Source organism: Artibeus jamaicensis, unplaced genomic scaffold (assembly GCF_021234435.1).
Source record: "Artibeus jamaicensis isolate MK-2021 breed Jamaican fruit bat unplaced genomic scaffold, CSHL_Jam_final contig_387, whole genome shotgun sequence".
Taxonomy (NCBI): Eukaryota; Metazoa; Chordata; class Mammalia; order Chiroptera; family Phyllostomidae; genus Artibeus; species Artibeus jamaicensis.
In genome coordinates, this window is record NW_026521812.1 from 30658950 (window position 1) to 30684907 (window position 25958).

General features: G+C 37.6%; 1 protein-coding gene across 4 annotated transcripts in view; it reads left to right on the plus strand.

The window, feature by feature from the left end:
• The window catches only part of FBXL4 (F-box and leucine rich repeat protein 4), a 68715-nt gene that overhangs the window by 40431 nt on the left and 2326 nt on the right, over positions 1 to 25958 (plus strand). For all 4 annotated transcript variants that reach the window (XM_037145483.2, XM_037145484.2, XM_053664837.1 and 1 more), the window contains exons 7-8: positions 18316 to 18387; positions 22266 to 22578. In XM_037145483.2, coding sequence (XP_037001378.2) covers positions 18316 to 18387; positions 22266 to 22578 — 385 coding nt within the window. The remainder of the gene's footprint in view (positions 1 to 18315; positions 18388 to 22265; positions 22579 to 25958) is intronic.

The window sequence follows — 25958 nt, forward strand, 5'->3', positions numbered from 1 at the left end:
ATCAGAACTGATTCAGTCATTTCAAAACTGTTTAGAGTCTTCTTGTTTTTAGTTATAAGATGTTCTCTGTGCTCTTAAAAATTTTGTAATGCTCTTCATGGTTTCAGGTAAGTAAATAAGCAATGGGCCAAAGTGAGCAGCAGTGCTGGCAGGCAGTGAATTAGAGGAAGGGGTAGGAGCGTGGCATGCAGGAGGACTTCTGCTGGGAGTAGGAGGAAGCAGAGTGGGATTTTTTCAGGACCAGATTTAGAATTTCTTATTCTGTAGAGTCTCATTTAAGAAAGATGGGATTATATCATATATATTGATCTACGGGCTTTTTCACATATTTGTATGACGTCTTTCGAGGTCATTACATATACCACCTGACTCTTTCCATTAAATGGGTAATATATGTTTTTTGATAATCTACTCAGCCATTCTCCAAAAGATCAACGTTTAGGTTTTTTCAGCCATTTTTCTTTTACAAACTACCACAATTTTTTTCTCCTTTCCAAGTCATTTTTGTTCTTTTATTTATTTATTATTGTGCAAATACAGATATCTGTGTCCCCCCCCCACGCACACCTCCCCACCATCCTAGCCCTCCCCACTACCACAGAATTTTACATGTACATGCCGTCGTTGCTGCGGGAGGGAGTCCTGTAAGTGGTGTTGCCGGGTCAGAGTATGTGCCTGGGCCCCTGTGGTAAACTCCTACTTATTCTCCTATACCTGCTTCCTGCACTCCGGGCATGTTGGCCTTCTTTCTGTTCCTGGAACATTCTGATCTGGTCCCAGCTCATGGCTTTTTCTCTTCTGTCTGTCTGCAGTATTCTCCCAGCCTGATTACATGGTTGCCTCCTCCTTAGCCTGATGTTCAACTTAATTTTCTTTTTCAGAGTTGGCTTCTTAGACATTGATAAACAAACTTCTAGTTTTCTTTCATGTCTCCCAGTTTACTTTCTTTTCAGTATTTTTATCACTCTAAAATTATGTTTTCTTTTTTGTTTTGTTTTGTTTTTAATTTTATTGTTATTTTTCAAGTACAGTTTTCTATTTCTCCCATCCCAGCCCACCCCACCCCATGCTCCCCACCTCCCTCCCATTTCCACCCCCCTTAGTTCTTGTCCCTGTGTCCTTCATACTTGTTTCTCCAAATCCCTCCCCCCTTTTTTTCCCCTTAAATTCCCTTCCCTCTCCCCTCTGGTCACTGTCCCCTTGTTCTCTATATCAGTGTCTTTGTTTTTATTCTGCTTGCTTGTTTGTTTTGTTGTTTAGCTTCCTATTAAAGGTGAGAACTTACACGACTCCACTCTAAGAAGACAACTAACCCAATTAAAAAATGGGAAAAGGACTTGAACAGACACTTCTCCAAGGAGGACATACAGAATATCCAGAGACACATGAAGAGATGCTCAATATCGTTAGCTATCAGAGAGATGCAAATTAAAACAATGAGATACCACTTTACACTGGTCAGGATGGCTATCATAAACAAAGCAACAAACAACAAATGTTGGAGAGGTTGTGGGGAAAAGGGGACTTTAGTTCACTGTTGGTGGGATTGCAGACTGGTACAACCATTATGGAAAACAGTATGGAATTTTCTCAGAAAAATAAAAATTGACCTGCCTTTTGACCCAGCAATTCCACTGCTAGGATTATATCCTAAGAATCCTAAAATATCAATTTCAAAGAACCTATGCACCACAGTGTTCATAGCAGCACAATTTACAACAGCCAAGAGTTGGAAGCAACCTAGGTATCCGTCAGTAAATGAATGGATCAAAAAATTGTGGTACATATACACAATGGAATTCTATGCAGGAGAGAGAAAGAAGGAGCTACTACCCTTTGCAACAACATGGATGGAACTGGAAAGTATTATGCTGAGTGAAATAGGCCAGGTGTTGAAAGACAAATACCAAATTATTTGTTTTCTTGCTGTTATCTCTCTCCTTACGTGGGAGATAAGCTTCAGGAAGGCCTTGTCTGTCTTTTTTATTGCCAAGTTTCCAGCATCTAGAATGGACTTGGTAAAGATTAGCCAATAAATATTTACCTTAATCAAGGTATTCAACCTCTCAGTATTTCAGTTTCCTCATCTCTAAAATAGAGATAATAAAAATACAGATTTCATATCATCATTGTAGGAATTCAGTTATGCACGAAGTGCTTGGTGCTTGGAGGGCACCTAGAACATAGTAAACTCTCAAGAAGTAGTAGCTGCTAAAAACAGTAGTAAGACTGATATTATCGTGGCAGTTTTGTAGTGTGTTTTACCATGTGACAGGGAAGTCTCTAGTCTTTTCAACTTTTTCCCCCATAAATCCCTGTATATTATCCCAGATATATCTTTCACAAAGGATTTTATTAAAAGTACATTCACTATATTTCATTTTGTTCTTTAATAAGGCTTCTCATCTGTTCATGTAGGTGCTTGTTTTATGTCCAAGAAGATGTTATAGTTTTCTTCACCTAAGGTTTATACCTTTCTGGTTAAATTTATTTCTTGCCTTTTATAGTCTCAGATACTATGTTCTCTTCTATTTAATTTTAGTTTGTTATTATTAGCATAAAGGAAAATTTGGTTTCTGTATATATTATATGTGCTCACCTTACAACATGCCTATAACTGTTGTAATAACTTTTTAGTCTTTTGGATTTTCTTATGATAGAGTTATATAATCTGGAAATAAACTTTTTCTTTCTTTTCCAATACTTAAAGCATTACTACAATACTACATTAGATAGAACTTAATAAATATGTGGAATAATAGAGACACAACAGGTATGCCAGTGTAATTTCTTTTCTTTCTTTCTTTTGTATTTTTTCTTTTTGATTTTAGAGAGAAGGGAAGGGAGGGAGAAAGAGAGGGAGAAAAACATCTGTATAAGAGAGGAACACTGATTGGTTGCCTCATACACACCCCGGCTAGGGACTGAACCAGCAACCCAGGCATGTGCCCTGGCCAGGAATTGAACTGGCAACATTTTGGTTTGTGGGACGATGCTCCAACCAACTGAGCCACACCAGCCAGGGGCACACCAGCCTTGTTTATAATATAAGGGGATATCCTCAATGTTTTATGTTTTTTATAATCATACAAAAAGTATTTAGTACGTATTTTGTGCCAGCACTACTAGGCCCTGGGACTCAATAGTCAGCTAAACAGACAATTCCTCATGTACCTTCCTAATTTTATTTGTTGTTTGATGGTGTTTTCTGATAAATAGTCTTTATCATTCTTGTTTGATAAGGAATATTTTATCAAAAATGTATATTTTATATTTTTAAAGCCTCTATTAACACTCATCTTTTTTCTTCTTTTATTTATTAGTGTAATGGTCTGTGTTGAACAGTCTTTGCTTTCCTGGAGTAATCTCTACATAGTTTTAATTTAATACACAGCCAGGTTAATTTCCTAACGTTTAGGAGTCAGACTCCTTGGGTTTAGAGTCTAGTTGTGTGTTTTCTCATCATACTACCTTGCAGAAGTTTCTTGACCCCATGTGCTTCAGCTTTCCCTTTATTACGTATATAAAGGAAGTAAAACTAGTATGCATCTCAGAGAGTTGTGTGAGGGTTAAACGATTTGTCTACAACAGTGCTGGGTTAGTAGGAAATATTCTTTAAATACTTTTGCATCTGCTTCTTTAAGTGAGATTGAACTGCAGTGTTCCTTTTCCTGCCGTCTTACTAGGTATAGGGTTAGGATGGTGTCAGCATAGCAAAATGATTCGTGAAACTCCCATCTTCTCCTCTGATCTGGAATAACTTGAAGAAATGGAAATTATCTGTTAGATAAAATTTACCTATAAAACCACCTGGGTGTATAGCTTTTTTTAAATTGGTAGATTAGAGTAGATACCTTTTTCTAGACATTGCTTTTTCTCTGATCTATGGAAACCTGAAATTATGTGAGTAGGAGAGCTGCTGTTTAATGCAGCATTCCTTGTTTGGGGGTAGAATGTTTACCTAGAGTTTAACTAGTGACCTGGTATGATGGAAAGATTTTGATTATACTTATGACCCTACCAGTAACAAGCTTAGTAATCTAGGCTAAGTCACATCGTGTCTCAAATTCCTAGGCTGTTTATTTGTAAAATGAGACTATTGTCTGTGATTGCCAGCATAAAAATAATGTTAGCCCATGTTTTTATTGGTCTGAAAGTAATGTGTTGTTGATGTCTAGGTGGAGTATTCTTAAGTGGTTAGGAATGTCCAGGCATGTTGAAGGTCTGATTACCCAATATGAATTAACCTATAGTAGTGGGGTGAGAATTGCCTTATATGCTGGTAGATAGGACCTGGCGTGCTGATGTAGCTTCTTTATGAGCCAGTGGTGAAACAGGCAGTGGGCCCAGGGACTGGCCTTCTCTCTGCCTGATAGATTTCACCAACATGGCTGCTGCATTGAAGCACTTAACCTCATGTGTAGCCTTGTTGAGAACTGGGGGTGTATCCCGGTGCATATCCTTTGTACTGCTTGATTGCTGCTTTGGTAGTAAAGTAAAATGAAAGCAACATTAACATAAGTCCTAGGTGTCATTGTCACCAATTTTTGAGTCCAACATTTTGTGGTGGCCTCTATCATTAGGATTTTTCTGCCCCAGCTCCCCTGTTTTGGCTAATACTATGGCTAGCATTCCACAGTGAGAGAAAGCAGCACTAGGGTCTTGTTGAGACTTTAGCTATTATTAAACTACTTAGCATCGAGATTTGGGTATATGTCTGATTCATACATTATGTGATCATTTAAAACCTGGGGAGATATTTGTTATTTAGTCTGTAATAAAGTCCCAAGTCATAAAACTCTGTCCTTATCTTGGCTTTCTCATGTGAAAGATTTATGTGCTTGGATAAGTCACTTACACTAAGTTGTATTTTTTTTAATCTGTTAAAAAAAATCTTACCCTACTACATAAGCTATTGAGAAGTCCAAATTAGGTCACATGTGTAAAAAACAAACAAACTGTAAATTAAATGGATTTGTGTAAATGTGAAGTGATAGTATAGATTTACTCAGTATATTTCTACACCATTAGCCCTACCTCCATGAAATATTCTTATGGATCTTCCTAAATATTATTTTTTCTATCAAGTGCTACGACAGATTAAGTTTCATTATCTCTTTTCACTCTTAAGATTTATTTCTGGTGAAAGGAGTGTTCATTCCTAAATTTTAAATTCCATACTGGGAGGGACCACGTTTGATTGTTTACTTCTTCACAGCCAGTACATAGAACAGTGTCTGGTATTCACCATAGTATTATTCACCATGGTATATAGTAGATACTTAGAAAACTTGTATTGAATGAATGAACAATAGCTGTCTTTTATCACTTCATTTTTTCATTACTAGATAAGTTAGCATAAGTTTGTCTTTCTACCAAATAACGACATCTACTAGGCACGTGGGTGGGTTGATCAGCAACTTGAAACTCTTGTTAAGAAAATATTTGAACTGTATTTATTCAGAATTTTTAACCGTAATAAATAGTGAAATGTAGTTAAATTTGTTTCATGAGATCTTTTTCTTTCTTCAGATGTATTTAAGATTGAGATGAAAAATCGCTTTGTTAAAGAAATAACAACTGTCTAATAACATCAATGTAAACACTATATAGTGGCTGTGTAAGCTGTTTGCAGATTTAGTGGTGTACACTTGTTGACTTTCAGTAGACTGAGAGCAGTGAATATGAGCCTAGGAAAGAAGAAGCTACCACCACAATGAAGAGAGACAAGCTACCACCTGACGGTCTTTACGAGAAGCCCAGTGCCTGCTGCCAGTGTCATGTGTTTGTACTTGTGTGGACAGTGGTTCCTGTTGGGAAACCTTCTGAGAGGAAATGACCCTCGGGTTGAGATTTTTGCCATGCTTACTGCATGATTTATGGATAATTCATGAAATGGATTGGTAAATTGGGTAGTTTGTACTGAATTTGGGGAATCTTTTCAGGTTGTGTAGGTAACTTCAGGCAAAAGATGAGAACTTAGAACAGACAGGAAAAAAAACGTTTTAATTGTACTTAGTTTCTTCTTCTGTCTGTGACAAGGAAGTAATTATAGTAGAGTTAGATAGGTGTTCAGTATATAATGATTGGAAGATCTTTGTTTCCATTCCTTTGGTCTTCTCTATTCATAGGATTCTTGTTAGATATGATAAACGTTGATTGCAAGCACTTCTTCAGCCACACGTAATGATGTGTTTTCATGAGAGGAGTGCTGTAAAAAATTCATTAAGTAGACTTTTAAGTACTTAAAAGAAAAACTTTTATTTTGAAATAATTTGACTTAAAAGTAAAAAAAAAAAGTTTTATGCAAAAAGTTGCATAAATAGTAAATTCCCCTACTATATGCATTTCCCCTTCTGAACCATTTGAAAATAAGTAGAAGTTACAATTCTCCTTTACCCCAATAGGGGCACATGTCTGCACAATACTCCTAAATACTTGTGCTATCGGCTCAGTTGTGCCACCCCAAACTTCAGGAGTTGAAGTTTTAACTCCTACTACCTCATGATGTATTGGAGAGGGAGTCTTTAAAGAGGTGTTTAGTAGTAAGTGAGGTCATTGGGGTGGACCCTACTCCCAAATCCCTGTTGTCTTTAATAAGAAGAGATTAGGACGTAGCACAAGCAGTGGGAAAACCATGTCAGAAGACTGGAAGAAGACGGCCAGCTTCAAGCAAAGTGACGACTTAGAAGAAACTAACCGTATGGACACCTTGATCTCTCAGACTTCTAGGCTCCAAAATTAAGAAAAAGTTAATTTCTATCATTTAATCCACCTAGCCTGTGGTGCTTTGTTCTAGCAGAGCAGGCAAGTCATACAAGGGGAGGGCTCTCCAAAAATGAATTTATTTATAAAAAAGTGTGTATTTTCCTACTTGTGTAAACTTCATTCACCTTCAAAGTACTCTCCATTTGATTCAATATACCCATTCAGATGTTTTTCCCACTGCTCAAAACAGTTTTTGAACTTGTCAGTTTTGATGCTTTTTAGTGCTTCTGCTGTTTTTTTATTTCATCTCTTCCACAGTGGCAAACTGTTTTCTTTTGAGGACTTGTTTCATCCCGGGAAACAAAACAAAGCAAAAAGTTGCCTGGGGCAAGATCAGGTGAATAGGGAGGGTGGCACAGGGTCATTTCTGAACGTCCAGAGAGGTGTGGGCAGGTGCACTTGTAAATCACCCATCATGAAATGGGCAAGTGCATTGAAAGAGACTTCAAAAAAAAATTCAGTGAAGCCAAGCATAGCCCCTCACAACAAAACCAGCTTGTACACTGGTACAGATGGGTTCCTAGAACACTCGGCTAGCAGGGGAAGCCTGTACTACAAGGGTCCCACCCTCAAGAAGATAATTCCAGGTTTTTTGTGGGGTTTCCCCTCTTGCAATTTGTAAAGGATGGCATAAGGATAACTTTTTAACACACCGCATAAAAAGTATCTTTAAGCGAAGTCCTGTGCTTTTACTAAAACAGCATGGATTAGTGTTAGACATTCGAGCCTATTTACCTTTTCTTTGTTTGGAAAAGAAATGTATTTGGTGTAGGGGTGAGATGGGGCATGACAGGTAGCTCAGTAAGAATGTCATTCTGTTGCTTAGCAGCAGGCAAGAAAACCAAGAGTGGTTTTTAAAAGTTGGAGTTATAAATGGAACACCTGCATCCAGTTTTGATTGCCTCACTTCAAGAATGATAGAGCATAAATTGAAAGAATCTGAAGAAGTGAAAAAACTGATTATAGGTATTGTCGGGGACTAGTGTATGACAGTAATCCGTAAGTGTGGTTCGGCAGCTGTTTACTCGGCCTGCTGGGCTGGGCGGGCAGTTTCAGGGACCCTGCTGCCTTCATCTTCAGGAACCAGAAAACGGCAAAAGTAGTTGATCTTTACTTCAGTTGCATATCAGCACTCTCCTACTTTCTTTTTTCTGTACCAGTTTATTTGGCAGAATGGAAGTAAAAGTAAAAATGCATACCACCCTGTCTGCTGATGAAAAGCATCTGGTCCTACAAATGATACATAAACTGCCTTTTGAAAACAGTATGATTTTATTTAGTGCCATGAATTTGCTTTCTGATACATAGGTAAAGTGGTCTTCTTAGCTGCATTCTTACTTGATTTGAAGGACACATCATTGTATATTGGTAAGTAAAAGCAGGGATGGCCTTCCTTTTGATAGAGCGGTGTAGCTAACAAGCTCAGACCGTAGTATCAAACTGTATGGCAAATGAAAGGGGTGGACTTGCACTTAGCAGAGCCATTTCTGACAACTAACCAAGACCATGAGGAGAAATTGGAATAGGAACAACCCACTGTGGTCACCTAAATTGACTCATACAGGCCGTCATTAGCTAACTGTCACCTAAAATGCAGTATATTCAGATTATCTAGGTAACATATAAAACCAAAGGATATTATTTTGTTCTTCAACAAAACCAAGAGTTAAGACTTTAAGAATTTGTCTTCAAGTTTCTAATTATCATATACTAAAATGAACAAACTTTTAAAAACTCTCTGTCTCTAGGCAAGAATATATCTGTACTTCTCTTTATCCCGATTGGCTTTGTAGAAGTTCTGATCGGAGTATGAGGCTTTCGATGGGGCTGGGCGAATGTCATCTAAGGAGTGGACTGTGGTTCTTTCAGGGTCAGAAGTCTGACTTGTCAGTGTAGTGGGGGCAGGGGGGCAGCTTCGGTGGGGGGGGTCAGACTCATTAGCAACCACATTCATAACAGTGACCAGTAAACCAGATTATAAGAAATCTACTTGGATAAATGTGAAAACATGTATGACCCATGGATGTGAACAACGATGTGGGAATTGACTGTAGGAGTGGGAGGGAGGGATGAGCACTAGAGGACAAAGGGAGAAAAATTAGGACAACTATAATAGAATAACAATTTTTAAAATCTTTTTAAAAAGCAATCTAGTTGGAAACGACAGAGAGCTGATCACGATATCCTCTCACTTGGCATGTCAACTGGGAAACCACATTGTAGTAGTATGACTTATTTGGTGAGTTTAGAATGAGAACACTGGGAACTGTGTGACAAACGCTTAAGGGCATCAGCACATAACAGGTTGACACCATATTGGGAAGAAAAGAAGTACTTTTGGGAGAAGATAGATAAAGTTTTTAGACCAGTGTACTCTCTTAGCTGCGCATCATTTAGATGAACAGCATCAGCAAGCAGCTGCCTGAAATTCCTCTTGCATGTTTCCAGGGTCGTCTCTGAGCCTTACTCCTCTGGTTGAAGCATTCTTTCTTTATATAGTCTGGAAGGCTACGGCCAAGTCCAGCTAGTATGCGAACTGCCACGACTTTTTAGTAGTATATCTCTGCCATCGTTCATTATGGGTTGCTATAGAAATCAATCACTTTAGTTATCTGTGAGCAAAGATGCTATTCTTCTTTATTGTTATGGGAGAAATCCACCACAATGGTAAAAATAGGTTCTGCAATAAGACTATATGGTAAGGAAGATGTATATGATTTAGTCTTAGATTTTTGTCTATTATACATATGGGTTTCTGGAATTTAACAAATAATTTGAACCTGATACTGAGTCCCATACTATAGAGCCAATATCTGAGTCTATAACTTTAAGAAGTTTCCTTTTTCCCCGCTCGAAGGCATGTGTAAGAGCTTTATTATGTCATATATGGTCTTTTACTGTTTCTTTTTGGAGATTAATCAGAATTCTAACATTTCTACCACAATGTTGATCTTAAAGTTTAACCTGTAAAAGGCAATATTCTTTCTAAAAAAAAAAAACATTTTATTTGTTTATTTTTAGATAGAGGGGATGGATGGGAGAGAGAGAAACGAGAAACATCAAGGTGTGGTTGCCTCTTGCACACCTCCCACTGGTGACCTGGCCTACAACCCAGGCATGTGCCCTGACTGGGGATTGAACCAGAGACCATTTGGTTCACAGGCTACTGCTCAATCCACTGAGCCACACCAGCCAGGGCAACAATATTATTTTCAGGTTGTGATTATGTGTCAGTTACAACCTGTACCACATTGCATAAGTACACTGTATATGAAGGAACAATTTGTTGTGGATGGTTCATAGCAAGCTATGTAAAGTAATTGAATTGAAATATTCTAGAATGATGTTTGTTTCTACATATAGTTAGTTTCAGGTACTTTAAATAGTCCTCAAAATACTTCAACTTTTATATTTTCCTTATCCAAATTTATTGATATTGGAACACTGAGGCTAAAAAAAATTAGAGAAAGAGATTCACACACATATCTGTGTATTTTAAATTCCAGTAATTGAGTGCTTGTGTTCTTAGGATTTATTTGGTGGTACTCATTATGCAAATTTATGAATTTTCAGTTAGTGAATATACTTTTATACAACCCATCTTGTTACATGTAGACATTGATCCGATGTGTTTGAAATGTGTCATGTTTGTTATCAAGTGATGCCACTAGTCTATATTTTAGCTACTGTGTAATATATAAAAATATATGCTATATTTTTATAACATATGTTATATGTTCCTTTAATATGCTTTCTAGGAATCATGTATTAAAGTGGAGAATACTGATTTGGAATCCTATCTAAGAGTGTTATAATTAAGTGTTGCATTCCTTAATTAAGATAAGCAGACTTTGAGTAAAAGTTCTAAACTAGTTATAACAAGTATAAATATAGAATAGTTACCATAGTACTGCATACATTGATTATATATTATCTGATGATATTATAAAATATACATAATATAGCTACTAAGCCATACTCTGGTCTATGTAAAAGTTATGTGTGACTATAATAAATATCAGTTATCATTTCATGAACTATTTTTGCTTAGCCCTTTAGAAATCTGGGGGATGGGAGGTTATGAACTTTATGGGTAGCATCTCTTAAAAGGCTGTCAATGAAAATTTCAATTCCTGCCTTCCTTTACCTCTTAATAAATTTCCTTATAACAAGTAGAGGCACTAATAATTATCTTTAATTTATAGTTATCCATTGGATTTTAAAGCTGATGAACTGGGTTAATGGGTAGGCTTTAGGTGGAATACAAAAGAGTGCTTTCCTTATGAACATACATTTCACTACCAGATGCCAGTACTCACCTAGGGTATGCTTTGATAATTCTGTAGAAGAAATTAACACCATCAGTCATTTCTTAGTGAATTTCTTTTCTGCAGTGATTTAAGTAAGGTTGGCCTTGGTTTAAAAATTACAAACTCATTTGAAAATGAATGCTGCCTTGCCTTATACAAATTACTTACTCTCTAAATTTTAACTTTATAGAGCTACTCTCATGCTTCTCTTGAATGAATTTTAGAGAACTAACCACATCAGAATCTTTAGACTTAGGGACCTAAAAGATATCTTAAGTCTGAAATAAGGGAGTCTAAAATTTTTCACCCTTATATCCAAATGCCTTTTCATAGAATACTTAATGTAGTTTTAATCTGTCCATTTATATGTTCTAGAAGTGCTACAAGTACTCATTACGATAGAATTGTCCTTTTAAGTAGGGATTGGCAAACTTTTTCTGTGAAGGGCAAAGTGGTAAATATTTTAGGCCTTGTAGGCTGTGTAGTCTCTGTTGTAACTACTCAGCCCTGGTGTTGTAGCATGAAAATAACCATAGACAATAAGTAGGTGAATGAGTGTGACTGTGTTCCAGTAAAAGTTTATTTACAAAACAGCTGGTGACTACATTTGGCCTGTGGGCAGTAGTTTGCCAACCCCTGCTCCAAACCATTGAGTGTGGTCTACAAAATTAAGCCCTTTTATATCTGGAAATTAACTAGTTTATCCTGTTTGCTTTAGCATCAATAGCATTAATTCTGAATACTAATAGCATAGTGAAAGAATATTCTAAAGATATGCTAGGAGGAAACTGTTTAACTGGATTTAGAGAGAATGCAAATTGGTCTGCAGATGAGTAGGGTTTTTAAAATTTATTTATTTAATTGTTGTTTTTAAACTTGGGTATGCACACACTCTCTGGCTCATCCTGAGCTTTGCTGGACAGAGCCATGAAACTCTTCACTTGTGCTTGCTCACCTCCGTGCTACCTGTCGACCCTTTGATTTATCTCTGCTTGACTCCTTGTTACAGACCTCACAGCATCTTTTCCAAGGTCAGCCTTGTATTTTTCTTTAGTCGTCACCTCTATCCCCTCATTTCTTGGTCTCAGCATTCAATCTCACACCTCTTATTTAGCAGAGATGTGTGATATCATTCAACATAAATCTCTTTTGCCCTACAATAGTTCTTTTTAAAATTGGGAATGAAAAAATGATAGTTCTCTCTGTTATTAAATGAATTTTTAATTCCCAATTTAATGTTCAGACTGTTTAAGTTACTGGAAAAGATTTGCCTGAATGAGTATAGTATGCCATGAATTCTTCTATGACTTGAAATTTCTCCAGAATGCACCTACCCTTACACAAGATGTTTTCTAAGTATATAACTATTAGAATCTTAATTCAACAATGAGTTGTTTGTGCTTTAAAGTTATAATCTTTAAGATAGACAATAAGCAATAGGTATAACTCCTATAAGGAACAGTCCAGATAGGTCAACATGGTATTCTTGACAGTAAGTGTTTTTTTGTCTTACTCATTTTTAATTAGAAGAACTGTTCAACAGGGAATTCACTTCAGACTATCTCAAAAGAATCATGTCTCAGCATGGGGTAGTCAGTTAGAGCTAGGTGACTGTGTTTAAATGGCTGTCCAGGCCACTCCAGGGGTTGGGCGGAAATGGAAAAAGGAGGGTATTTGCACCTCATTAGATACACCAAAAACTGTACAGGTACCTGGCATTGGCCGTGCCTCACGGGCATGATTGAGCCAAGTCTCCTCCCGGCTCTGCAGTGTCCCCCACAGCACTGGGGAGTGGGGCTGCTGACTTTCCATAGAAGACGTGGTTGTGGATGGGGTGGTCTGCAAGACCCTTATGGAAGAATAAAGACTGAGGCAGGGGATTGGAGTGAGAAGTAAATGAAAGCATGTTTTTAAAACGGAACAGGAAAAGTATTTAAAAAAATAAATAAGAAATTATGGGCCATAGGCTAAAACAGCAAGTTTTAGTTGTGCAAAAGAACTGATTAGAAATCTAAAAAATAAGTGATAGTCATAGTACTAAGAAAGTAAGTTGATCAGTTCTAAATTAGACACAAAGAACTGCTAAATTCAAAGAGAACTCCAAGGTTTGTACTTAAATTTGTAAAAGCCTTGAATGTCAGGCACTGCTGTAAGTAGTTTCTCTGTTCATTTATCTGTTGCTGTCTACCAATTACCCCAAAGTTAGTGGCTTAAAAAAAAACCTATGTTCATGATCTCACACACTGTCTGTAGGTCTGGAATCGGGGAGTAGTTTGGCTGAGCAGTTTTGTCTCAGGGTTTCCACCAAGGTTGCAGAGTCTGCAGTCATCTAGTGCTGGACTGCACCTGAGGCTCAGCCTCCAATTCACACACAGGTCTATTGGCAGAGTTTCTATTTAGCTGTTGGCCAGAGGGCTTTGTTTCTCTCTTCATGGGCCTCTCCTGCCTGACAGTCCTCAGGACATGACAGCTAGCTTTTCCCAAATAAGCAGTGGGGGAGGGAGGAACCCAAGAGGAGCCGCAGCCCTTTTATAACTGTATTAGAGTTTTCCAGGAAAACAGAAATAAGAGCAAGCATGTGTATGCAGTCATAAGGAATTAGCTTATGTGATTATGGAGGCTAGCCAGTCCTATATAGTGAATCAGAAAGCTGGACACTTAGGAGGGCCAATGGTGTAATTGTGGTCTAGAGGTCTGCAGACTTGAGACCCAGGGAGACCTAATATTTCAGTTTGAGTCTGAAAGCAGGAATAAGTGGATGTCCCAATTCAAGGGCCATCTGGCAGGGAGAATTCTCCCTTACCTGGGGGAGAGTCAGTGTTGTTCTATTCCGGTCTTTGACTGATTGGATGAGGCCCACTCTCATTAGAGGATAATCTGCTTTACTTGGTATACCAATTAAATATTAATCTCATCCAAAAACACCCTCATAGAAACACCCATAATAATGTTGGACTGAATATCTGGCCACCCTGTGGCCTAGTCAGGTTGATACGCAGTATTAACCATCACAATAACCTAACATACCATCACTTCTACTGTGTTCTGTTTATTAGAAGTCACTAAGTCCAGCCCATACGTGAAGAGGGAGGAATGAAGCTCCATGTCTAGGAGGAAGGAGTATGGAATAATTTGCGGACACACTTTTTGAACTACTGTAGGCACTGATACTTGGGAGATTCTAGTATTCGTTTAGTAGGAGTTTCAGAAGAAAAAAAATGTAAAAATTATAGAGAAGCAATAGTTGGAGAGAGAGTTGTTAAGAATCTTGATTGTTCATGAAAAATACGTTGGCAAATAAATGTTCACTCAAGATACCAAAGAGAATAAATGAAAGTAAATTTTTATCTAGACGTACTGTGATGAAATTGAAGAATATAAGTGATACAGGAAGGAGAGCCATCAGAGACAAAAGACATTACTTACAGAAGGGACAATTAGACAATAGACTTCTTACCAAAATAATAGAGGCTGGTAGGTAATGGAGTAATGCTTTCAAAATGATGAAGGAAAGAAACTGTAAGACTAAAATGATAAGCCTGGATAAACTTTTATTCACGATTGAGGAGATAGATAAAGGCTAAGTATGTTACAGAGATTCCTTATCTATAAATGGAATAACCATATCTACCTTGTAGGTTATTTTCTGCTGTGTTTACTGACATAGTCCAGATGCCTAAACAGTGCCTAACACACAGTAGGCATTCAATAAATATTTATTAAGCGAATGAATAGGGTGTTGTGAGGATTAATGTTTATAAAGAATTTACAGCAATGCCGACATGTTAATGACTACTCAATAAATGTTTGTTCACATTTTACCGTTCATGGATCCTTGCTAAAAGAACTGTTAAGAATATTTTTTGCCCTGACCAGCCTGGTTCATCGAGTTGGGCATCATCCCACGAAGCAAAGCATCACTGGTTCAATGCCCAGTCAGGGCATGTGCCTGGGTTGCAGGCCGGGTCCCCAGTTGGAGGCGTGTGAGAGGAGGCGTCTGTTTCTCTCCCCTCTTGGTCTCTCCCTTCCCCTCTCTCTAAAAATAAATAAATAAAAATCTTTAAAAATTAATTTTCAACAAGAAGAAAAATTCAGGAAGAAAGTGTGAGATATAAAAACAATTATGACAGAGAAATTGATAAAAGTGCCAGTAAATTAAATAATGATTATGGGGGGAGAAAGAAAAACTAATATTTTGTATTATTTTTTAAAAGGTAAACTAATATCTTTAAGGTTATTCTAAAATATGAAAGAGCCAATGGCCAAAAACATTAGAGTTTTAAAGAATGAAGAAAGGGTATTTTCCTTACTAGATTTATAGACTTATTAAAAGCTGCGATAATTAAGACTGAAGTATTAGTGCAGAAAAAGGCCAATAGAGCAGTGAAACAAAGTGACTCAGAAGTAGGCTCACATATATAGGGGAACTTGATAGAAGACAGAAAGCATCACAAATCAGCGGATAAAGTAGAATCTTCAATAAATTGAACTGGGACAAGTAGTTACTCCTAAGGAGACAATCGTGAAATTTGATATCGTACCATGTATAAAAATCAATTTCAGTTGGATTAAAACCTAAGTGCAAAAAAGAAAAACTTTAAAGTTGTCATAAAAAATAATAAAATAATATTCTCCCTTGGGTAGAGGGGGACTTTTTAGAAAAGACAATGGAATACACAGAAAGATTGATGTGACTGTATTAAAAATTAAAATTTCATGTCTCAGAAGATTCTATAAACAAAGCAAAATAACAAATATTAGATTTAGGGAAGATATTTGTAATGCATGAAACTGGCACAGATTGGTATTCAGCACAAAAAAAAGAATTTCTACAAGTCAAGAAGGAAGAAACAACCTAATGAAAAACTCAGCAAAGGATATGATTAAGCAATTTACAGAACAGGAAATAGGAGTGGCCCATACCATATAAAAAGATTTTCAACCTCAGTAGGAATTATACTAATGCATATTATAACATTCCATACTCATCAGATAGGCAGATAATAAAAAGGATGAAAAGACTGTATGTTGGCAAAAATGTGGGGACCGCACGTTCTACACAGGTGGTGGAGTGTCAGTTGATATAATCACTCAGTAATGCTATTTTGGAAAATCTAATGAAATCAGAGCATACATAAACACCTGGAAATTTTGCTTCTAGTATGAGTTCTAGAGAAATACTGTTCTATAAATATTCTTCTAGAGAAAGACAGGATGCATTATAAGAATGTTTATTCTAACGTTCTTTGTTGTAAAACTTGTAAGCAAACCAAATACTCATCGAGTGAAAGCGTGTGCTTTAGTATACTTGCATAATGGAATAATACAGAGCAGTTAAAAGTCAGTGAACTAAAGCTGTGAGTATCCACGTGGAGAAACCCCTCACAAACATGTTAAGGAAGATGCAGAAGTATATGCACAATAGTACCATTTATATATAAATCATGGAGGACAACATTATATGGTGTTTAAGGGCACATAATATATAATAAGATTGCATAAACTTCAGGCATGTTTGTAAACACTGAGTCATGAAAGAGGTTACCTCTGAGGAGGTATGTGAATGGATGGAGGGATTCACAAATACAGAAAGATAGGCAAAGAAGGCAGAACGGATGTTCGTTATACTAAACAATATACCAGTCTGTATATTAGAGATTCTTCACTGTAATTTAAAAACGTATTACCATACAAGTTCCATGATGAGCCTGTGTGTATTTGAGGATCTTTTGTATGTATGTTTGTGTGTTAATTTAAAATTTCTTATCCACAAGAATATGTGTAATCTTCTCTAAAAATTCTCTAATATGTTTTCTGTCTTGCTCATGGGAAAATCTTACAAAACACCTTTGTAAGGAGCTGTACTTTAATTAAGAAAACCTCATGTCATTTTTCTATTAGTAAATTAAAATAGCTAAGTATTATGGAGAATCTAGAAATTAACTCATCTTCTTATATCTCTTCTAATGTCAATATTTTGAGAGCTACATGGGATTGCCTTGTATATAAGTTGTATTAAAACTTAAGCATAAAATCAAAATAAACTTTCTTAAATTTAAAGAAATGTCCAGTAGTGAAACAGCCTTCAGTTTAGTATCTCTCTAGAGCCTATTATTTTTGCCTTAAGTTTATTTTATCTCAAATACTTCATTACTTCATTTTCTTAATGAGAATCTTACCTGAGTTTGAACAGATGTTTTGTATTGTCATTGACATATTTGTCATCCCCTCCCCAATTGATATTTGTCAGTTTCTGAACACTTGGAACAGATTAAACATAAGTTGTTTAATATCATCTTAATTTTGTTAGATATGACTTAATTCAAACTTATAGAAAGAAATTCTTTTTTTTCTTATTTCTTTTCCTTAGGACTCTGTGTTTTCTGTATTTGTGTGACTTTTTCTCTCATCAAATTAGAAAGAAAAGTTAGAGTAGCTTTTTTCTTAATTGACAAAATAATTAGAAATTTGAATGTCTTGCCTTTTTTTTTACATGTTTTCATGGCAGACATGTCATCATATGAAGCTGTGACTACTTAGAGGTATTTTAGGTACCAGGATTATGTCACAGTCTAGCATTTCTTTATTGTCTTTAGTGGTGAGACCGTTTTCATTGCCTCGCGCAGGATAGATGGTCTGAAATGGCAGGAACATGAAAGTGCACGTTATATGTTTCCGTCAGCATGTTGCTAGTGACAGGTGCTCAATGGTTGTTGGGATCCTTGTCAGCCAAGAGAATCCTTTGACATTAAAGTCACCAGCTCAATCCTGATTTCAGGTGACTATTGGCAGTTCCATCAGTCTGCAACAGATTGGTGAATGTCAGAGCTGCCGCTGTTCTTCAGAGTGTCACCAGCCCACTGCGGGTTTTTCTTTTCTTTTTTTTTTTTTTTGAAAAGAGGGGTTGTTTAGCTTGTCTTGTTCAGTCTTAACCAGACTTTCAAATTGCTTACCTTTGGGAAATGAAATGAGAGGTCATAGGGAGTGTAGGTATTTTTAGGGCATGCACAACCATATCCAGGGAGAAGACTTACATGGAGACTGGTAATGATTACCTTGACTCCAAGCCAATCAATGGTGGGAGCACCTGGGGACTCATTAAATGGCATTTATGGTGTCTGTAACCTAGGCTTTGAGCTCTATTTTGCGAGAAGTAGTGACAGCCTTTAATGTCTAATTGACCTCTTCTCTTTGTTTCACATTCCATATTTGTCTCTGATGTGGTCCCTGATGGCAGCAAACAGCACTGCTCAGCATTTTGAACTTCTGTTCAGAGCTGCAACACCTCAGTTTGGGTAGTTGTGTAATGGTAAGTATTTGAAAAATTTTTATACTCAGTTGCTCATTTTCTCTTCCTTCCCACTGGTAAATTTTATCCTGATTCATCCTACCCACACCCACTCACTGCTCTTCTGATATATGGTTAACTATTGGACCCACTTTCAAATGTTTTTCTTAAATCGGAGAGTGTGTCTTTGAAACACTGGTATTATTTAGGCATGAGAGCAAGAAGAGAAATACAGTGTGGTAGGAGGAGTTCGGTTCTGCCTCAAGTTAGATATACCCCAGAAAACTTATTTCCATCTCTGCATTTCTTTATAAAATAAGTTATCGATCATACCAAATGCCAGTAGTTCAGTAAGTTTTTCTGAAAGCTGGACTTAGTTTTTAAGTTCTGAGATTATTCCTGGAAATGCTGATGCTAATGGATGGGTTGTTTGTTTGTTTGTTTGTTTGTTTTACTGGTCTTGCTAAGTGAGATAAAAAGATGGATATTCTGTGTTGGAACTCAGATTTTTTTTTTTTTTAATTTTACTGGTTCATGAAATCTAAAAGCCTGGGGACTGTCTGACTAGATACTCTTTAAAGTCCTTCCATATTTAAAATGTGAATTTTATGTGACATTGAAAGAGCTCATGGGATGATTTTACTCTTTTTTTATCTGATTACATGACTTATAAATAATTCCGACTCCGAAGGGACAGCAGAACTCTTCGAGTGTGTGTGTATACATATGTGTTGCATGCACATGTGCACACTCAGGAATCGCATCTCCCAATATAATTGTGAGTGATTCATTCTTCTTCAAGACAGATTCAGGAGGTCCCCAACCACTCCAGTTTTGCATCCACTTATTAGGATGACCAGAACAAGAAGGATGGCTGCAAGATTCCAGAGAGATCCTCCTGGTGTCCTAGACTTGGAGGCAGCAGGCACAGTCGCTGACCTAAAATAGGTCCTGTGTGAACGTCTTTAGAGCTCATTGGTGGCGTCAGCGATGCTCCAGGGTTTGGCAGTGTCGGCTGGAGAGGCCTGTTAAAATGACACATCTGCCTCCACATCCTGGTCGTTTGTCATTCCTGTGGTTAGGCCTCATCAAACCTCTTCTGTGGGCTCAGGCCTGTCCTGGTCTCTGGAAACAGTGCTGGGAGCCCCTGATTCTGCATTCGGTTTTCCTTACTTCTGGCCACATTCTCGCCTCAACAACTCATTTCATGAGCTTCTGTTGAGTCCCCTAGTGACTATTCTGGATGGGCCTAGTGACATTTGATGGGCAGTTTCTGTGACAATAAATGTTTGTTTTTTTTTTTATTAAACCAGTGTTTTCCAACTTTACCTGACTACTGAACCCATTTTTCCATATTAAATCTATTAATATGTAATATACTATGGTAAATGCTGCTTTAGAAAAATAAGTTATTTTAAAATTGAAGTATATAGCTACTAGAAGAATATTTCTACCATTGGTATTTGTTGTCAGGAAATGAAATATTAAGGACTTGACATTAAAGTTCAGAAATAATGCCAATATTGCTAAAACTAGTACTACTGTCATGATTGAAACATTTCATGCTTGTCATAGAAATACCACTCTTCACAGCATGTCCAGAGTTTACCAGGACAGTAAGATAGCTCTTGGTTAATACCTTTTTATTTCAGTTTCTTTTCTGTCAAATGACCAAAAGGTCAATGTGCTATTTTTTTTGACTATCAAAATAATAGCAAGCAAAAAAACCTGTGCTCCCTAATGTTCATAGCAGCACAATTTACAATAGCCAAGTGCTGGAAGCAACCTAAATGCCCTTCAGTAAATGAATGGATCAAAAAACTATGGTACATTTACACAATGGAATTCTATGCAGCAGAAAGAAGAAGGAGCTCCTACCCTCTGTAATAGCATGAAACTGGAAAGCATTATGCTAAGTGAAATAAGCCAGGCGGTGGAAGACAAATACCATATGATCTCACCTTTAACTGGAACGTAATCAACAAAACGAACATGCAAGCAAAATATAAACCAAAAACATTGGAAATTGAGAACAGGCTGACAGTGACCAGAGGGGAGAGGGGAGGGGATAATGGGGGAAAAGGATGAAGGGTTTTCAGGAACAACTATAAAGGACACATCGGCAATAACAAGAGGGGGCAATAACAAGAGGGGCGGTGGAAACAGGGGAAGGAGGTAGGGAGGGCTGGGGTGGTGGGGAGGGGTGGGGGGAAAAGGCAGAAAACTGTACTTAAACAACAATAAAAAATGTTTAAAAATTAAAAAATAATAGCGATCAGAATCATGAGTTTCAGAAAGTTTTTAAATTGTTTCTTTCTAAAGAAGCAGATTGGCCACACTGATTATTAAAACTATAGTTTTGTATTACTTAGTGCACTCACTAAAGTTAGAGTGCTATTTCCCCCACTCTGTTTTGCATGGCTTCTGCATGATTCTGCCACACACAGTTGCTACAGACCAGAGCCTTAGAAATCATCACCACTATGTCTAGTCCATAAGCCTTTGGTTCTGACTCAAAATGTAGCCCCAGATCTGTCCATTTCTCCGGTTCCACTGCCACTTCCTTAATCCAAGCCCCTGTCATCTGTTCTTGTAAGCTAGTGTAGGCTTTTTCACTGGGCCTCCTCCCCCATTCTTTCCCACCACAGACTGTCTTCCAGATAGAATTAAAAGGAGTTTTTGTTTTGTTTTAATAGAAATCATATTTGTTTCTAACCTCCCATTGATTTTCTTAGCACTTTAAATAAAAATCAAACTTCTTCTTGGCCTCACAGCCTAGCCCAGCCCCAGCATGACCTGACCCTCTGCCCTCACGACTTTCCTCTCCCTCACTACCCAGGCCCACACTGATCTTGTTTCGAGTTCCTCCAATGCTCCAAGCTCATCCTGGAGATCCCAACAGCCCCCACTTGCTCCCTTAACTCTTGATACTCCAACTGTTCTCACATAACCCTATTTTATTATTTTCACACCACTTAATCACTCTCTGAATTTATTTTGCTCGTTTGTCTTTCCCAAAAATGTGAACAAGTCTTTGTTGGTTCACTCTTGTCCCCAGCATCCGGAGTGGTGCTCGCACATAGTAGTTGAGAATATGATTAAGCAAAAAACAAAAGGAAATAATCTGGAAGTGTTTGCTGTTTTGTTTCCTTTTGACTTCTGGCGATAATTTTGATACCTGATTATAACTAAATGAAATGAACCTCTTAAAATTTTAAAACTTGTTTAAAGAAACATTATTGAAGCATATAAAGCCTGTGGATTTTAATGTTTAGTCCTCAGTTAGTAAAGGTTTATGCTGTGATATGGAGATAAATCATTGGACACCTCCTGTAACTGACAGCGATTAACGTTATCATAATCTAAGTCATTTTTGTGTTTTGTATTCAGTCCCCAAATGCCTCATTTAACCCAGAACTAGTACACATCCTCATTAGTACTATCAGCATATTCACATACTGGGTTAGAGCCTAGTAGAGGCTACACCTTTATGAGGGAGATCTCACATATCTACCAAAATTGGTTAATTTATGTGGAGTAGAAGAAGCTAGGCCTTGGCAGCAGGCAGCAGCAGCAAGGTCAAATGAGAGGCATACAGGAACAACAGGAAATCCTCAACATCTTTGTGAGAGACGGAGGATTTCAGACTGCTTTGGGATTTCATTCGTTAACGCCCTCTGTCTGAAGTTCTGTTAAATAGATTTTTAAGTAAGTGATTACTCTTGCTGTCTCACGAAACAGTGGCAGGTCTGTGAGATGAGTATGCAAATCTGTATTAATGAGAATGTGGGTATGTCTACATGGAAGCAAAAATAGGAGATGATTAAGAATGTTTTAACGTGCTCTAAACAGTATTTCTTAGCATAATATCTAAAAGATTGGAATTATTTCATTTTCAGATTGAAGACTATGATGTGATAGCTAGCATGATAGGAGCCAAGTGTAAAAAACTGCGTACCCTGGATCTGTGGAGATGTAAAAATATCACTGAGAATGGGATAGCAGAACTGGCTTCTGGGTGTCAGCTTCTGGAGGAACTTGACCTTGGCTGGTGCCCTACTCTGCAGAGCAGCACCGGCTGCTTCACCAGACTGGCACGCCAGCTCCCAAACTTGCAAAAACTCTTTCTTACAGCCAACAGGTCTGTGTGTGACACAGACATTGAAGAACTGGCATGTAATTGTATCAGATTACAACAACTGGACATATTAGGTAAGGATACAATATATAATTTTTTTAAAGCCTTGGCATAAAAAGCTAAACTCAGGCGATTTTCAAGTTAAAAAAAAACCCTTCTTATATACAATAAAAATTTTTTCCTGATAAGACTGCTTGGTTTGATAGGAAGAGCAAGATACGTTAATTGATATGGAGATTAGTTAGATCTGCACTTGAGTAAAAGTGAGGACCATAACAATTTCATTGTTGAGCTGATCACAAAGCTCTAAATAACCATTAATTCTTGGCCTAGTAAGAAGAGTGAGAGTTTATATGAGCTGTGTTCTCCATTTTTATTAAGGACACTTAAGAAACTAATCCATTTTTTATGAATATACACATGTGTGTATACATAGATGCACACATACATCTCTTTTTGATGAACTGTTGATTAAGAAATATTGTAAAATCTCCATCCCTAATAATTCTAGTGTTTAGAAATAGTGCTGCCCCAAAGCAAATCTAAGGAAAATCCTTTCCAATCCTGGGATTTTTTGTGTGTCCTTAATGCAGTTTTCCAGCCAGGAACCCTGTGGGTTTTGTTACTTCTTACGTTAGCCGGAAGTGGCTTGCTGGCAACACCACAGTTATAGCTGCCCACCCAGCTGTTCCCTTGTGAACCCCCAGGAATCGCACTGTGTTCTCTGCTAATCTATTGGTACCAAGAGATTAATCCATGAAATTCTAATTATATTTTTCCTGTTTATTAAACATTCAACAAAAGAAAAACCTGGAGATTTCCATCACCTATGTTTGTGATTTTAGTTTGAATCTCTTCACAGCCCACGTTGATGATACACATTTGTATATGTTTCTTATATAGCTGCATGTTACTTACTCAAGATACAGCTAGGCAAAAATTCTTGCCTAAAAACTTAGGGAGAAATTCTTGCCTATTATATTATGTACACTTTGGGTCAGATACTTTATCTAGGTTATATTTTCCTTGCTCAGGGAGTTGGACATGAGTTGTCTTTTTATAAATGAGGGTAGTTAATATATGGCAGAGCAAGGGTTCAAATTCATGGTTATTAGCTCCACAGTCAATACCATTTTTTTTATAGCACCACATCCACTTACCTTGCTTGTTTCTTTTCCTTCCTACCCACGTTGAATGTACCTAGAGAAATATTTGTAAAAGAAATATTTTAAAGTTCAAGAAAAAACCATGAATTCACAGGGAGAATGAGGAAAGATGACTCGGGCCTTTTAAAATAGATTAATTGCATCAGGCTTCACTTCAGAGGATAGATAGTGCTATCCTCTTAAAAATCTGTTTTACAGCTCTTCCCCCAAAAGGAAGGAAGGAATGGAGGGAGGGAAAAAAGAAAAGGGGAGGGGCGGCGGGGAAAGCCTCATCTGCAAGACGAAGAGCAGCCAGTCTGCAGCAGGCTCCGGGGAAGCACAAGACGTCCATGCCCTGGACCCTAAAACAGCAGCACAGTTGTGATGAACAGAGGGGTTGGCTGTCAGGCGGCCTCACTTTGGCTTATGACCGCATGCATTACTTGATCAAGACAAAAGAAAAATAGGTGAGAGGTATAATGAGTTCTTGAAAACATTTGTAACTTTTCATGGGCATAAGAATAAGGAACATTATCTGTTATGCCAAAGCTAATCACAGATGGAAGATAGTATCATTCAAATATATTGGAAAGTCACATTATTATATTAATAGTAATGTAAACAGCATTATTGCATGCTTTTATACTGTTCTGAGCATACTGTATATTAACTGACTTAATCCTCACAGCAACATTAGGAAGTAATTAGCATTCTCCACCAGTAAGTAAACAGGCTGCAACAGGTTGAGTGATCGTGCTGGGGTCTCATGGCTAATAAGGAACCTGTACTTGAACCAGAGTCTGTACTCCTAACCATTGTACTACATTTTTTTAACTTTTATTATTGTTTTGTTTTTCTTTCATACCTAAGTATTAGAATCTTTATTTTTTAAAGGATTCTTAGTTAAACCAAGTAAACTGAAAACGTAATTGTGTCATAAGTAAGTAACCAAATAAAAGCACAGCGTGCCCTGGAAGCCTAGGGCAGGGCACCCTTGCTCAGTGAAATCTTCAGTCTCGAGCTTCCTTCTCTGGCCTTCTCCTAGGAACTCCTGGTTTATCAGGAAACTCAGACTGTAATGACCAAGACTGGCAAGTAGAGAATCATCACAATCCTTGGTAAACACACCACACAGCCAAGTGTCTTCATTGAGACTCTGGTCTCATATAACAAAAACCCACTTGAGATAACTTAAACATAAGAAAAGAAAACTGTTGGACAGTACAGGTGTCTCTCTTGGATCCCGTGGGTAGGAGCTAGTTAGGGTCAGACCATGAGAGGTACTGGGAAACCATCAAAAGGCAAGGAAGCTATTTTGTGTTTTTCCTTCCTTTTTCTATCCTGCCCCTCCCTCTGCTCTCTGCAGTTGTGTGCCTTGTTCTTTCATCATGCTTGTCATCTTTACTTCTCTGAGCACACCTGGCCAAAAATAACAGATCCATCCCCAGTGCTACATGTCTTTAGTTCAAGGTATCTGTGGACACTGACGGCTTTACTGAATCCCAGTTACCAGTGTTCAGGAGAATCTGTATTGGTTTGGGGAGGGGCCGGTCACAGCCCCGGTAGCACTATAGTTACAGCTTCCGGAGCCTGTGTCAGGGAGGGGAGTAGAAAGGAGTTCTCAGAGAAGGCATGAGTTAACGTTTCAGGAACTTTCATCCGCATCTCAGTAGATGTATACAAGTAATACAGTTGGGATTTTTTCTCCCTAGGAAAGCTGTGGTTAAAGAAAGGTATGTGACAACAGATGACATCTTAGAACCTAGTGATAATTTAGCTTCCATCTGAATATCCCATCACCACTTGGAATTTAACAGGGACTAAATAGTGCTCATCACCAATCACCTGTCTTCCACTACTGCCACTTGTCACCCACCACTTACTGTCAGACACATCAAGTTGTGTTGTATTCGTGCTCCACCCTGGTCACTGAGTTCCTTGCAACTCTAGTGCTAGAAACAGACCTTCATGCAGGGTAGTTGCTCATTGATTGCATTGCATGGAATTAGAGGTTGAGTCATTGTAAGCATTGCTGCCTGATTTGACCCATGGATTACAGAAGAAGGTTCAAACAGTTTGGAATTGGGGTGACAGAAATAGGAACGTCTAGAGGAGCTGATGGGAAGCTGCAGGAGGCAGGACAAAGAGAGTGGATAGATGCCAGGTTGTCTGGGAAAATTCAGTCTGTATTTGTTTATAGGACTGTTTCAATAGGAGTCTTTTGTTTTAAGGAATATTTTTAATTTTTAAAAGGCAACTTTTAAGTTTATTTTAAATAATAAATAATAAAGGGACTCTTTACCAGATCA